The 15,897-nt window shown below is 38.3% G+C and overlaps 1 protein-coding gene across 10 annotated transcripts in view; it reads right to left on the bottom strand.

The window, feature by feature from the left end:
- Phkb (phosphorylase kinase regulatory subunit beta) overlaps nucleotides 1–15,897 on the bottom strand; it is a 189,094-nt gene that overhangs the window by 47,482 nt on the left and 125,715 nt on the right. For all 10 annotated transcript variants that reach the window (XM_027406294.2, XM_027406288.2, XM_027406296.2 and 7 more), the window contains 4 exons: nucleotides 5,592–5,647; nucleotides 5,048–5,141; nucleotides 1,050–1,133; nucleotides 497–601 (listed from right to left, as the gene is read on the bottom strand). In XM_027406294.2, coding sequence (XP_027262095.1) covers nucleotides 497–601; nucleotides 1,050–1,133; nucleotides 5,048–5,141; nucleotides 5,592–5,647 — 339 coding nt within the window. The remainder of the gene's footprint in view (nucleotides 1–496; nucleotides 602–1,049; nucleotides 1,134–5,047; nucleotides 5,142–5,591; nucleotides 5,648–15,897) is intronic.

Genomic DNA, 15,897 nt, shown 5'->3' with positions numbered 1-15,897 from the left:
CATTAATTCATCAATTCCTCAGAACAGCCCTTTTATTATCTGGTTATACAGATGAACAAGAGGTGCACAGGTGCTAAGTAACTTGCCTGAGAACACACAGCTGGTTAACAAGGATCAAAAATTCCACAGATTCGGTCTGGTCCAGGTGTTGTGGCTATAGTTCTAAGCCTCTCTGCTCTACATACAGAGTAGAGTGGAAGAGATCATAACCCATTTAATTATGGGTTAGTTGAAGTCCTACTGGACAGTCTTCACAAACAAAATTACTCTGCTAGTTCAATTTTTGCTCAAAAAAGAGATGAACTCTTAGTATCTTAGAAGCACACTTTTAAACTGTATCTTTTTCATTTCCAGAAAAGTAATTTTACTTTTTAGCATGACCAGAATCACAAAACTCTGCCAAGGTGCTGCTTTACTCGGCATCAGCCAGGAACTCTCCATTTAATAACACCTGACACAAATCAATGTGAACAAAGTCATCTCTTTTCACAGCTACCTTTATGTCATCTATCAGCAGCAGAACGTCCTGAGACATGTAGAAGTCACTAAGGTCAAAGATGATGGGGTAACAAACCACGGTCTTTCCTAGGATGCGGTAGATCTGCAAGGGGAAATAGAGAGCAAATAGATACAAAACACAAAGGTGTAGGATCCTAAGTCTCAACCATAATTAATACTGATCCTCATTTCTGAATAGACAGAGTAATAGCTTACAAAATCCATAAAGCATTAATTTTAAAGTTTTGTTTTTGTTAGAGTCAGTATGATGGCAAACATTTCTAATAAGGTTGAAAAGCCCTATGCTTGAGTAAATATTATTATAAATGCTTTACAAAGCTTAGCAATGACATGAAATGAGATGTTCATTTATTCCCAGAAAGCATCAGTAATACGACACTCAATAAGTAAGATTTATGTGCAGAAAATAATAATTCAAATAACTCCCTCAGGCACATAATGAAATGTGACAAGGGATGGCCAGAGACCAAGCATGACTTCAGCATGCAGAATCACTACTTAAAGCTACTCCATGAGGAAAGCGCACTCACCTTTGATGTACCAAGGCAGCCAATGGGCCTATCTGGCCTTCCAGACAATCCTAACTTTTCATTGATACCCAGATGGAAATAAGCCTGTAAGATACAAGTCCCTTGGCATATTAATGACATTTTTAGAAAAAAGATGCAGCAGAAGCACCATATAGGATCAACAAACTAGCCAAAGAATGGTGGGTTTGGGGTAATTGAGTTTTTGAGAGCAAAACGTTTTAGATTTACTTAGCAACATTCTAAACTGTGGCACTGTTATCAGATTGGTGGAAGTGTACAGCCTGCATGGTTTTGATAAAGCAACTCAAAAGAGATATGTGCTTCCCTTGTCATTACAAAAAAAAAAAAATTCATCCACTTAAACTTAAAAAAAAAAAATCAGTGCCACACATTGTCCATCGAGTTTCTACTTTCAAGTATATTTTATTAAAATGGAATTGTGTTTTTACTAATTGTTTTCTGATAACATGAATTTCAAAATACTCCAACCCAAAATGTTGGTCTTGTTTATTTTCAGACTCTCTGCAACAATTATTTGACTCTGGTATATTTTGAAAGGGATGTGTAAGCCATTGCATAAGCCTAACAAAAGATTCTTAAAGGACACAGGTTAAACATACATTCACAATATATGCAGGATCAATGGGTACACAATACATAAATGGTTCCTATAATTTATGATTCTCTTGATGTCCCAGTTATTGAGCTTATCATGGCAATGCTCCAGATGATGCTGAGACAGAAGCACTAGAGGACAGGAAGGGCCACACAGTACAACATCAATGGCTGGAATCGTTATCAGCTAAACACATCAAACCAGGAAGCCCCTCCATTCCCTGATGAAATTAGCTCTCCATTTTGTTATTTAAAAATATTTCAAGTAATATATTTGGATGGTATGCAATTGTATCTATAAATAATTTCTTAGACTTGCTTGATCAAAGAGACTGTACTTCTTTTTGAAATGTAATACCTTGCTTTTCACCCTCTAGAAATATATATCAATTTACATAGGTCTTTTATGTCAGCCTTTTTTGGGTTGAAATCATATTTCATTTTACTTTCACACTACTGTATTAAAATATTTTTGGGTCATTTTTCTAGTGTATTAATGTAAATATCTCTATTTTTCATTTGTTCCCCCTTTCACTGAGTATTTGTCCTTTTTGTAAGATAAAAGGCTTTATCCTTTGAAGTAAATATTTATCCAGTTTTCAATGTTAGAAAATCTGAGGATTACATAGTAGGGAAAGCATCATTCACTGACTGGTGTTTCAGTATTAATATATTTTTCAACTAGGAAATTTCACAACCAGCTTTTATGTCACCAGGTTTTTATGCTTTATATACTGAAATCTGCCACTCATCTGTAAATTGCTTGTTTGAGCTGGTATCCTAAATACAGCCTTTCCATCTCAATAGGCTATAAAATATATTACTCTATTTTGTCTTGTAAGTGATTTTATATTTAAATCACTTTAAAATACTTAAATGGGATTGGCAAGATGGTTCAATAGGGAAGGTACCTGCCTCCAAGCCTAAGAACCAGAAATTGATGTCCTGGGTCCCACATGATAGAAGGAGAGAACTACTAACTACAAGTTGTCCTCTTACCACCACATGTGTGCTGTGGAATGTAAAATAAGTAAGTAAAATGTAGTAAAAATTTAAAGTACTTAAAATTTTAATCTGCCTAGAATTAATTTGTTTTTCTATTTGATGAAATTTAAAAAAAAACCCTAAATTTTTCTAAATGAATAATCAAACTCTTCCTATACAATCTGATTGTGATTCAAACTGTTGGCAAATAACATCATCACATACAAAATTCCTATGTATCAGAGTCTTTCGTATGTCAGTGAACTCTTGTGTTGATTTCTCCTTTGGAATGGTGCACTCATGAGCAGAGTGTTCCCTGGCACTGTGCCTGGCTCATGGCTGGTACCCAGGGAACACTTGACAGATGAACAGGTGAACAAACTATTGTGAATGTCCTCCCAAGTAGTCTATTGTATGAACAGCAGGGACTTTAAGCAACTGCTCAGAAGAAATACCCAGCAGCACCATGATGCACAGGAGCATGGAGACTGCAGCACATGACACTAGATCCGACACTCTTTTCTGCAAATATTTTTACATTTTTACATTTACGTTTAGTCATGCATTGAAATTACTGTATGACTAAATTATGCTATATTTCTTTTGAGTAAGTAGTATAATCAATCAATCACACACTAGTTAAAATCAGCCTACTTAGGCTGGACTGCTATTCTTTTTTATAAAAAGATTCTCCGTTTTTTCTAAACTATGACAAGGAAGGACTATGACAATTAAGTAGGCAGTGTGTGGTAATACTGCCTCCATGTACATATACCCAGCGTGCTGAAATACACAGAAGTACTCCAACCACCCAGAAATACAGACATGCTTCAGATTGCATTGTTCTGTATTCTGACCACCAGGATGCACATCTCACCAGTCACTACATTACAAGCTTTAACCACACAAGCAAAAGCCCTGCTACCAGCTGTCCCTCCTTTAGTCCTCCTTAGTGTGCTGAAATAGGGTAAGGCTTCTCAGAGGAAAAGGAATGGTGGTTGGCATCAGATTATAGGCATCCAATTAAAATTAGCAAGAAGACTTTTTTCTTTTAAAAGACAGACTTATACTGGGCAGCAGTGTGTGTGTGTGTGTGTGTGTGTGTGTGTGTGTGTGTGTGTGTGTGTGTGTACAGATAATATGAATGCATATGTGCTAAACAATGTATCTTAGGGGAGGAAGCCCACATAGCAGCTGGTTTGGAAGACAGGTTGTAGCCACAACCAACAAATATTCTTCCATCCTGACACAAGCACAGAGAAGCTGGGTTCTTGGTCACAAGTTTGTCTTAAACCATATCCTACCAGCAAAGTATAAATCACTTGCTAACACCATTTTAAAACAATAAAATGTAAATCAGGACATGCTTCAGATCCTGTGTAATAGAATGTTTTCTATTGCTTCTGTGATTCCCCTAGCACTTTGTACAAATACCTACTATAGCTGTTTTCAAGGTGAACTATAATTAATTGTTTTTTTTTTCAATGTCATACATACCACTAGACTCAGAGGTCATTAAAGTGACAATCAGTGTTTTGCATATTCTAGTTGTTTGCTGAGGAAAGAAAAAAGCCGCATGCAGGCGATTTTTTCCCCCATCTATACTGACTGTCCTTTTACATATGAATTGCATGTCATCTGGTAGAAAATTATCTTCCGACCATTAAAAATGTCCTCATATTAATTAGACTTGAAGAATGAGATTTGGGTTAATTTGCTTTGAGGCCATACATATCAGGGACTAACCTTCGTTTTCTGTTCTCTAGCACTGTCAGTGAGAGACCAGCAAGTGTCTCAGGTGAAACAGCCTGTGCCTGGCTGTACTAGCACCCAAAAACACAGGTACCTCAGCACCATCTTCAGACTAGGTCTCAAAATCAACTTTGGCATGTAACTACATCAAACCCATACGTTATCATTTAGTTTCTTTAGACTCAACAAACCAAACATAAAGGAATTTTTCACCTTCCAAAAAGTAAAGCAGGGAAAAAACAGGGGGAAGAGGGCAGTGAGTATAAAAAATTATTTAAAATGAGGTTTTTAGGTGATATGTAGGAAAATAAAACTATAAATGATGATTTTATACATGACAACCAAAACTGAGAGTGATTTGTTATTTAAAATGCTTAGCCAAGTCTGTTAATTGATTTCAACAGGAAAAGAAATCTACAAGACCCATGAATATAATGTACAAATACACACAATTAAGGATTTTGTTCACTTTGTTTTTTAAGCTAACATATGAGAAAGTGGACTTGTTAACTTAATTATCAACTTTAAGATAGTGATCTTCTCTCAGGATTTAGATTTAACTATTCATCTTACTTTTGAATTAAGTCCAATAACTTTGTTTCAATACCTCTGCATGAGGGAGAAAGCAAAGACACAGAATCACTTACTTTTACAAGCTCCTGCTGGGGCCAGATCTGAATAGGCTCCACCTGCTGAGGTGTTTGAGTTTGAATGCCATATGTATTGAGAAAAACTTGAAGGCTAAACAGAGAACAGAGAGATGAGGTGGAGAGGGAGGAAGAGAGCTATTTTTAGACATTGCATTTATAGTTCAGGAAACGTGAATGAAGGAGGTAAAAGGGAACAGACAATGGTAACTTAGAACATATGGTAAATTTGTTACTATCTGCAATACACCATGTACACAGGAATCTGAAGGCTTCAATGGCTTCTTCCCCAAAGTATCAGGAGCTGTGGGGGTGGGGGCAGTCAGAAAGGTAGGCAATGATTTTGGTAATCTCTGTAATGTGTGGTACCAATTTCCCATATTCACATTTACATTTAAACATGAAAAGTGTTTTGTATGATATTTAAGGTCACACTAATGATATGCTTGAGACTCCAAGGTTCATTTCTACTGCCATCCTCAATATGATAAACATAAACCAATCATCCCCTCTCTTTCCCACAGAAGAATGCTGCATCTCATACCGTTGGCTTTCTGCTACAAGTGCTACATGAACCACCAAGTCGTTTTCCAGTGGACCCTGGAAGGCATAAAAAGAGGAAGGAGAAACATTGAAAAAGATTTGGTCATGGCCAGCTATAATGAGAATCAAGGACGATATTAACTATCTCCAAGCAGTTCATTAGAGTGATGGACACCAGCTGGATCTAAGCAGTGCCTTTCTTATCTTGCCCATCAGTGCCTACTAATCAATTTGATGGTATAGACAGAGTAACAGAACACCAGGAAGGAAAGTCATAAATCTCATCACTACTAGAGAGGCTCACTTGTCAGGGCTTTTTTGAATGATGCATAAGAGCAGTTTGGGGACTGAGAGTAATTTTCCATCATTTAACTCTGAAGGGAAGAGGAGGAACTAAAAATAAAAAGCTCAATTTATGTGCTCGCCATAAAAAATGACTGAGTTCAAATTGTTCATTTGACATCTTAACCATATCTAAGGTTATTCCCTTTGCTGTTAGCCAATTTTCCTTTGGCACTATATATATATATATATATATATATATATATATATATATATATATAATTGCCTCTTCTAATATATAGTTCCTACACATTTGTCTATATAACTAGCATTATGTTCATTAAATATTAGCTTTTGGATTAAGTAATTCTAATCAAAGATAGTATTGGGCATTTGCTACTCTTGTGGGAAGAGTCACTATGATATATATTATATACATATAATTAATATATATGCTAAAATGAACCCAGTTTCAAGCCTGTATAAATTATCTGTATTAGGATGCTCTGAAAGTACTGATCAACTATAACCACTTCCTAGGAACAAATCCAGCAGTCCCAATAGTATGCTATAAAACATTTAATTTACCCATAGTATGCTATAAAACCTTTGATTTACCGTAAGTAAGTTTCTGTCTACAGTATGTAGGATGGCAGGCAAGAAACACTGGAATACTTATATTAGCAGTAAATATCATAAAATCAATAGGAGAGTTCCCAGAATCATCATGAAAATGAAATTACAGGCATACTGTCATATGATTTAAGTAAATGTATAAGAGAAATATGACTTAACAACCCAGCAAAATCAAACACACCTTACAAGGTTATAAACTAATATTGAGACCTTGCAAATGACTGTTTCTCAAAACAATGAGAAAAGTTAATTATTCTGAATATCATCAAAATTTCTAATAAGAAATAAAGCTGATTTATGAAGCTGATGAGACCCAGTATTACTCTGTCTCCAGGACAAAGATGTTTATTCGTTTCTTAGTAAACAGTAAGTCAACATATAGACTCTAATACAGACATCAAGACAAAGCAGTTACAGCCCCTGAGTGGCCAGCTGCCAGTTTTCTGAATAACAGGTGGGTTTGGGTGAAACTGTTGCCAATTGTATGTGTTCAGAACTAAAACAGCCATTATACCTTGAATCACAGTGAGTACTTAGGCTCATTAGACCATTGAGGAAATTTGAACAGGACAGAAAACCATATATCATAGAGTTCTGACTCACAGTCATCTACCAGATGGGGGTGGGGGCTGCAACTCCAGTTCTTCACCCCCAGCTACTCCACATACACAGAGTGATTCACAGGGGTAGTCCCACCATAACTCCATGCCATTCACTGGAAGTCAGAAACATTTTTTTCCAATTTTAAAAAAAACAATTATTATCTAAAGATTGCAAACGTGCTCTGACAACTTCCTTATCAGAAGGTAAGGCAATAAGTACCTCCCAAGTGACAGTTTCTCTAATAATAAAATATTTTCAACTTCAAAGTTCCTCTTTCTCCTCCTTCCCTCTCGCCAGCCCTGTGATACCATTATTCTCCTTTTCCCATCATTTATTCATTGACCAAACACAAGGCTCCACATTCTGCCATATTGCAGCTAAATATAGCTGTGTCCCTCTTTGAGGCGCTCAAAGCCCAGTGGAGAGATGGAGAACTGCAAACTGTGACATATGTCCATATGACATAAAATCTTTCATGGCATTTTATTAGGGTAGAGCTACCTTACTGGGAAAACTATCTCCAGGGTATATTATATTATACAGACAAACCATACTTTACTTAAGGAATGCTTACTTTAATAGACACTTGGGCGGTTTCTAATTTTTTTGCTTCTGCAGAAGATTTGTCTTTACTTCAGAGAACTAAGGCTTTGGGGAGAGAACAAAATGCTTCACATATTCGACATACAAAACACTCTCCCAAAGGGCACTGCTGCTACAGCTGCACTCAGTTACTTTTACACCTACTGTAGGACAACTGATCCTCTCTGGTGAGAATATTCTAAGACATGTAGATCAGTCATTATCATATATGTAAATATGCAGGCTAGTTCCTCCCTAAAGAATTTCAATATCGCAAAAAATTACTGCCATCTTCATTAATATGAATGTTCTCTTCTACCCCTCAAATTCAGCTGCTGAAGTTTTAACCCTGAAGTGGGGCTTTTAACCAAAAGTAGGCCCACACTAGACACAGGGGCTGCCGGTTCAGGGACCTGAGGCCTGGGGCTTCCAGCACTGTGAGAACCCACTGTTTATAGGCTGCTCAGTCCATGGTGTTCTGTTTCAGCAGCTGAGCAGACTGAGATGCTTTCTATCTTTCTCTTCTCAAACTTGAAAATAGCCCCTTCTGTTCCTGCCTGTGCAATTGTCCCTGGGCGCTGCCTTCAGGGATGGATGACCCACACACTGAGGTCATGTGGAATTTGTGAGTATTCATTCCGTTCTTTTCCCTTCTCCACAAGCCCCATTCACTCTTCAAATTATTATCCCTATGAAGCCCTTTCTGTGATTTCCAGTTTTCAACTTAACTTACTTGTTTCGTGGACATTCTTCCTAGGTTCTTTCCAAAGTGAGTTTTAAAACTTGACCCTTCATTAACCTGACACTCATTCCAAATAGGTTTTTATTACAACTGTTTAATTGGTCACTGTCTCTCAGTGTCTCAGAGTCAGTCACTTTGATAATTTACCCTTTACATCCAATTTCTACAGCACTTTTGTTTTCTGAAGTGAAAAATAACATCACTAGTACTTAAAACACCACCTCGTGTATAAGATCCATTTAATTACTGAACAAACTACTGTTCTTACATTAAAGATAAGAAAACAGTGAAGCCCAAAAAACCTTAGCCAACTTACACCCAAGAACACAAAGCTAGTGAACATCAAAGCTAGAATCCGAGCCAGGCAGTCTGGCCCCAGAACCTGGGCCCCAACCACTCACTTGTCCTGCCTTTACAAGACCACAGAAAGGGCAGGTGTGGGGATGGAAGGAATCAATCTCATAGAATCCCATCTTGTCACCTTCAGTCATGATCTTTGTCATCTATCAGGAACCTTAAGCTTACCCTGACAAAACAGATGTATTAAATCCCAACTTCAATTCCACATATCCTGAAAGTATTCTTTATTCATAGGAAGCTTATATTATGAATTCCCGCTCTGTTAAAAAAATAGTTCTTCCCCCCCTCTTTTAAGCCCCATGATAAATAACAACTAGAAGAAAATTGTCAGCAATATGAAGTATCAGAAGGTTATACTAAATTAATCTTCTAAATGCATCTATTAGATAATTCCCATTTACTAATGAGAAAACTGAGACTCAGAGTGTTGTTAAAACACTTGGGGTGTAGCTGAGAGGCAGAGCACATGTCTCAAATACATGAAATCCCCATGTTTGATTCCAGGCCCACAAAAACAACACTTATATACAACAAAATCAAAGTCAGTAAGTTGTAAGGCTGGGATTCAAACCAGTCTAGTCATTTCATATACCATTACAGTGTGCCTTGCTAATGTGTTGCTAACTCAACAATAAATCCTGCTATCTCGACCCATCCCTCCCTCACCACCGCTTAGCTCTGCCTGTGCTCTTCACCCCACATACCCTAAACACGGTTCAGCCTCCATTTGCACTGTAACTAGCACCCTACTCAAAGACTCCATGACCCTGTACTTTCTATCCTAACCTTAACTCTGCCATTCATAGTCTCCACCCTACAGACAGCTATTTGAAAAAAGGGTAAATCCATCATCCATAACTGGCATCCCACCTCATCCCCACACACATAACATTCAGACTCTCCAATGGCTTCCTGTCACCTTAGAACACAACCAAACTGATTGAAGACTGTCTTCCCTGCTCCAGGTCCTGTTCAGCTCATTCTCTCTTTTTTCCCACCATGTTCTAGTGACACTGGGTTTTCTCAGCCCCTTGAATATGGCAGCTGGGTTGCCATCACAGGGCTTTTGCAGGGGCTGCACTTCCTTGGAACACTTTTCCTACAGACTTTTGAATGAGCATCTTCTCCTCACATGGGTCCAACCCTGCCCTCTTGGGGTCTTCTCTTTCCTCTAAGATGAACCTGCTTTCCCCAGGACTCTCCAGCTCCTCCATTGCAGTTCACCTTCAGGTCTACCTCAAAGGTCTTGTCAGCTCCAGAAATTGTGTTACATTATTTATTGTTATTCAGTCAGCAAAAAGTAACTCTGTGAGAGCAAGGACTTCAAGCTGCCTTGTGTTTACTGTTCTGCCCCCTGCCATTACTGTTTGATAAATGGCTGCCCAGGTCTACCACACATGGAGAGATTCAAAGTAAAAAAGAACATCATGTAAAATATTCACAAAAGTTTGTTTACTACACAAATGATATTTATACTATTGTTTTTCATGTGACTCCCGAAGTCACCTTTATCTCAGTCTGCCATTGCTTACTCATCTATACACTGGAAATAATAAAAGTCTACTTCAGGGTTAGAGATATAGTCATTTGGTAGAGCACCTATCTACCCAGCACACACAGGACCCTAGACTCAATCTCTAGTGCTGAAAAAAAACAGAAAAACTAAAACAAAATATCTACTGTATAATTGTGATGACTGCACACACATTGAACACTACCATCCAAGACCACTAATTCTACCACACATGTGGCATCATTCCAACAGCTTCCTTGGTGTTTGGCTTCACACAGGCCTCTGTTTGTCTTCTGTACTTTACAGTCAAGTTATTTTTCTTATATCATTCACTTATATGAAGGATGTAGCCAATTGTTGAATAAATGAAGAGAAGAATGATGGGTAAGAGAATTGATATTCCTATGCAGTGTTTAGGACATCTGTTCTCTACTCCAACCAGTGTCTTCCAAATAAAGCCAAAACTCTGGAGGACTTTTACAACCTAGATGTAACCTTCTCCTCCCTGTTTACATTGGAACAGTTCACTAGAAAACATAGTTCATTTTCTCCCATTGCAAGTTTCTCCCTGCTGTCCTTCACATTAGGACTGCAATTCTCTTCTCTGTTTAGTCACATCCAGACTCTTTTGAGTCAGTCTCCTCTAACTATGGCTCCAAAACACCAGAGTGTTCATGTTGTCTTCCATCTCTGCTAGCAAGAGCAGGTTCCCACAACAGTTACTGAGCACTCATAATAGACTACTGAAGGCCATTTTTGGAAGAGTTATCATATCAGCTTAAGGAGTATTTATGAGTGGTCTATATAATGACTTGAAGGACCCTTTTTTACACTAAGAATGAACATAATACCTTGGTATTCATTTGATGGTTTGGAAGAAAAACAGGTTTAGTATTCCTGATTGCAATATATGAATCCTAAACATACACAGCAAATGTATGCAAATATGGGGTTGAGAGATGGCTCAGAGATTAAGAGCACTGGCTGCTCTTCCAAAGGTCCTGAGTTCAATTCCCAGCAATCACATGGTGGCTCATAACCATCTCTAGTGGGATCTGATGCCCTCTTCTGGCATAAAAGCATACATGAAGATAGAGCACTCATGCATAAAATAAACACAAATCTTTTAAAAAAATTGTTTGAAAATAAGCAGTGTTTTTAACAATAGGAAATAACCATAACTAAATGTATATACATTTCTATAAACAATCATGTTAATCATGATAATTAATGTTAACCCATAGTTGAAAATATTTGTTAAAAATTTTCATGTCTATAAATAAAACCAGGTTGTATCTTGTTTTTGCATTTTCCACCTTGATAACAAACACATTTAACATTAATTTACAATATTAACCATTTTTAAGTAGATAGAAGAACATTTATGGAATGCCTTGCCCATCAGCTGGGTAGTATCTAGTTTAAAGTTGCAATTCATCTTGCTTAAAATTTGAGATGATAATTAAGGCATTGCATGTACATCTGTCTAGATTTAAGTTTTTAAATTACTCAAATCAGGCCAAAGTAGTAGCAGAAGATTTGCACCTGGGAACTATAAATAACCAATATAATAAAATTGCAAGGATGTTCAGAGAAGCTGTAATGTGGGTGTGTCCCCAGACTTTTCTGCCTCTTGTTCTTTCATTTATCTAGTGCTTTTCAATAGACAATCCACCCTAAGACACAAAAAATGTTAAAGTATGAAAAGTTTTCTGTAAATGTGTAACAACTGCATCTCCACTCACCTAGTATATCATCTCACATGCAGGGAATTGCAGTGATTATTCATACCTCTTTCTAGGTTAGGCCATTCCTATGAAGCAGGTGAGAATATATAGAAACATAGAATACTCCTGGTTCTCTTTTCCATTTAGTGATTATATTTCATGGTGTTCTTTTCACATGTTAGTACACTGAACATAGAACACGTCTTCATACTTATTTTGTTTAGTAATCCATTCTATAGCTGTCCCATGATGATTAATACTACCTTACATTTTTTTTTTTTTTTTTTTTTTTTTTTTTTAGCCACCTAAGAGAAGTCAGCCTACCACACTGAAATCTCTGGAAATAGCTGTGCTTGCATAGTGGTCCCATTAAACATTATATGATAATTTTGCTTTTAAGAGCTAAGCACTCAACCTAACTCATCCAAGGCATTACTACCACTGGATTATGTGAGACAGAAAAAAACTATTATGAGTAGAGATCAATAGGCCCAATTTTGAAGAGGAAGTGTGGCTCTTTTCTTCAAGACAATGGCCTGGAAAGATACACAGATGTTCAGTAGCAATTTAGTCACAGAAAGCACAGGTTTCTGATAAGATGAATCTCATTATTTCAGTCTTCTGTTCTGGTTTTAGAATGCTAATGTTTAAAATGTTAATATGTCTCAAGAGCCTGCTACATGTCATGTGCTATTCAGCACTCTGTTATACATCCTCATGACAATGTTTTAAAAATTAGAAAACTGTCATTGAGAGAAAGATTATGAAATTTCTTCAAAGTCACGCATCTCATTGGTAGAAGGGAACTTGGCTTGAAGTTGAAAGTGGAGTCATAGTATATATTTCACAGATTATATGCTGCTGCTACTGTATTTTATACCAAACAGAGTTCTCCAGAGATTCAGAACTCACACCCTATGCAGAGGGGCAAGGTAAGGGATAGAAGTGGGGAAAGAGAATGATCATAAGGAAGGGCTTACACAGTATGAAATGGGATCAATTCCAAGAGCTACAGGGTTGGTGTAAGTTGTTGTCCTGGATGAGTTTTCATCAACTTGACACAAGTTACAGTGATTTGGGAAGAGAGACTCCCAATTGAGAAAATGCCTCTAGAAGATTGGCCTATAGTCAAATCTGTAGGGGAACCTGTAGCCACACCTGCTTAGGGGCTGGCTACAGGTCTGCCTGACCATGCCTGCGAGGGTGGTCAGGGTGATGTAGAGTAAGAGGTTCAGGTGGCTGGGTTTCACTTTCAGTTTCATCCTTTTCGGCTTGCTGTACAGACTGCTGCCGCGCCAGCTGGCTAGGTTTCTCTGTAAGTAAGGCTTTTCCCTATTAAATACCTTTTTTTTTTTCTACTTGGCTCCGTATTGGTAATTTCCTACTTTATCAGTTCCCCTACACAAATCTGTCAGGCATTTTCTTGATTAATATGGGAGAGCCCAGCTCACTATTGGTGGTGCCACTCCTGAGTAGGTGGTCATGGGTTGTATAAGAAAGTAGGCTGAGCAAGTCATGAGAAGCAAGACAGTAAGCAGTGTTCCTCCATGGCTTTTGTATCAGTTTCCTGCTTCTAGGTTCTTGCTGACTTTGATGATGGACTTCGATGTGGAAGTATAAGTAAATGTTTTCCTTCCCAAGTTACTTTTAGTCATGATGTTTATCACTGCAATAGAAACCCTAAGACAGCTAGACTCAGGCAGGGGGTAGTATATACAGTTCTATTCTGAATCTGAAGTGATGGTGTAGCCCCAATCCAAAGGCTGAAGACCCAATAACTAGGAAGAGCCTAAAGGCAAGAAAAAAGCCAGTGTCCCAGGTAGTCCAGTAGAAGAATCCTTCCCTTACTTACAGGTTGGCCTTATGCTGTTGAGGTCTTCAACAGTTGGAGATGGTCGAGCCACAACAGGTGAGGCAATCAAATTTACTCTATTTGGACTTAAATATCAATTTCACCAGAACCACCTCATAAAAACACCCAGGATAACTGTCCAAATATCTGGGCAGTCTGTGGTCTAGTCATACTGACACATAAAAATAGCCATTACATGCTTATTGGGAAGTGTAACTTTGGTGGAGACAGATAGAATACTGTCAAGTCCCACCAATTGCCACTTGGGATAAGGTTTTGGGATAACTTCAAGTACTGTCTATAAACACATTTTTTAAAAAATCTGCTTCTGCGAGAACATTTTTTGTTGTTTGTTTTTTTTGAGACAGGGTTTCTCTGTGTAGCTTTGGAGCCTATCCTGGCACTCGCTCTGGAGACCAGGCTGGCCTCAAACTCACAGAGATCCACCTGCCTCTGCCTCCCGAGTGCTGGGATTAAAGGCGTGTGCCACCAACGCCCGGCGAGAACAATTTTTTAGTGCTTATCAATTAAATAAAAAATCAGTTTTATTACATAATCTATACAATATGGTAAACTCACTATTCTTATTTCTCCAACACTGCCCAGAGCTTTGATATAATTCACTTCATTTTTAATATGCTGTATTATTGCATAAAATAATCTGCTGTGGCTGGCCTTTTACTGAAATAAAGACAAGGGAGGAGAGAAAGGAGGGGAAAAAAGTTAACAGATAAATCCAAGGGCAGTGCTTGTTTCTAGGGCAGTGAGAGTGCTCTGGGCGATTATAGATATCCATCTATGCTAGTTAGCCCTGGGCAGGAGGTCTTGCCAGCACTGGCACTTTATCATATGCACAGTTTTCAGCAAAACATCATTAGCTGAAGAAATCTAGCAGACACCTTGTCCATTTTAATTCCAAAGGAGACACTGCATCACAGGGTCGACCCCCAGGAGCTAAGGCAGGCCACACAGTGACAGGAGCACCCAGTCTATGACAGGCCACATGGTGGCAGGAGCATCCACCTGTGACAGACCACACAGTGACAGGAACACCCAGCCTGTGACAGGCCACACAGTGACAGGAACATTCAGCTTATGACAGGCCACACAGTGACAGAAGCACCCAGCCTGTGACAGGCCACACAGTGGCAGGAACATCCAGCCTCTGATGAAGGCTATCTTGTTCTAAGATTCCCAACTAGGCCAAGGTAACAACCTGGAATGCCCAATAGAAATAAGAGGGTAGTTAAATAGAAGTAACAGAGAAATTACAGCATCAAGCATATTTAAAAGGCTAACACTGGCTTAAGAGTAGAGCTAGCTAGGGAGAAGTTGCCCTTAGGGCCCAACCATTTATATATTAGAACAGTGTTTCTCTACAATTTCATTTAAAAGTAAAAAATGAATTTTAAAAAGTACTGGTGGATCTTAGATGCAATTTCTAACATCCACATGAACAGAGCAGGACAAGCTTGCTGACACTTCTTCCAGGGATGGCAATTACCTTACAGGAGAATACCAGGAACTTTGACACCAAAAAATTGATTTTGAAAACAGTTTCTCTCTTTCAAAAGCACTGACCATCACTTGATGCTTCTATATACTTATTCTAAAGAAATGACAGAACTGAAGACCTTGTGGCCTTCCCGGAAACAACAATAAAGCCCAGGCCCAGGCTGGAGAGCCCAACCCATGGTGTTCACAACTTTGATGACATGGAAGGGAAGGACAAATACTGAGAAACCAATAGGACGACAACAGGAAAGACCAACATCAGGAGACATATGTGACTGGAGATGGGAGGTTGAGACAATTGGAGTGCAATTGGAGGCAAGTCCAGTCATTTCACTCTTGGGTTTCTGTGTCATTTAAAAGGACTTCATGTTGTGGGTTACCACCAAAGAAAGCTCCCTAATGGCAGGCTTAGGAGCCAGGGCTTAGAAGCATGAGGTTTAAAAAAAAAAAAAAAAAAAAAAAAAAAAAAAAAGCAGTAAGCACAGCAGGCAGATT

The sequence above is a fragment of the Cricetulus griseus genome, chromosome 3 (assembly GCF_003668045.3).
Source record: "Cricetulus griseus strain 17A/GY chromosome 3, alternate assembly CriGri-PICRH-1.0, whole genome shotgun sequence".
Lineage (NCBI taxonomy): Eukaryota > Metazoa > Chordata > Mammalia > Rodentia > Cricetidae > Cricetulus > Cricetulus griseus.
This window is presented reverse-complemented; position numbering and strand designations above follow the sequence as displayed.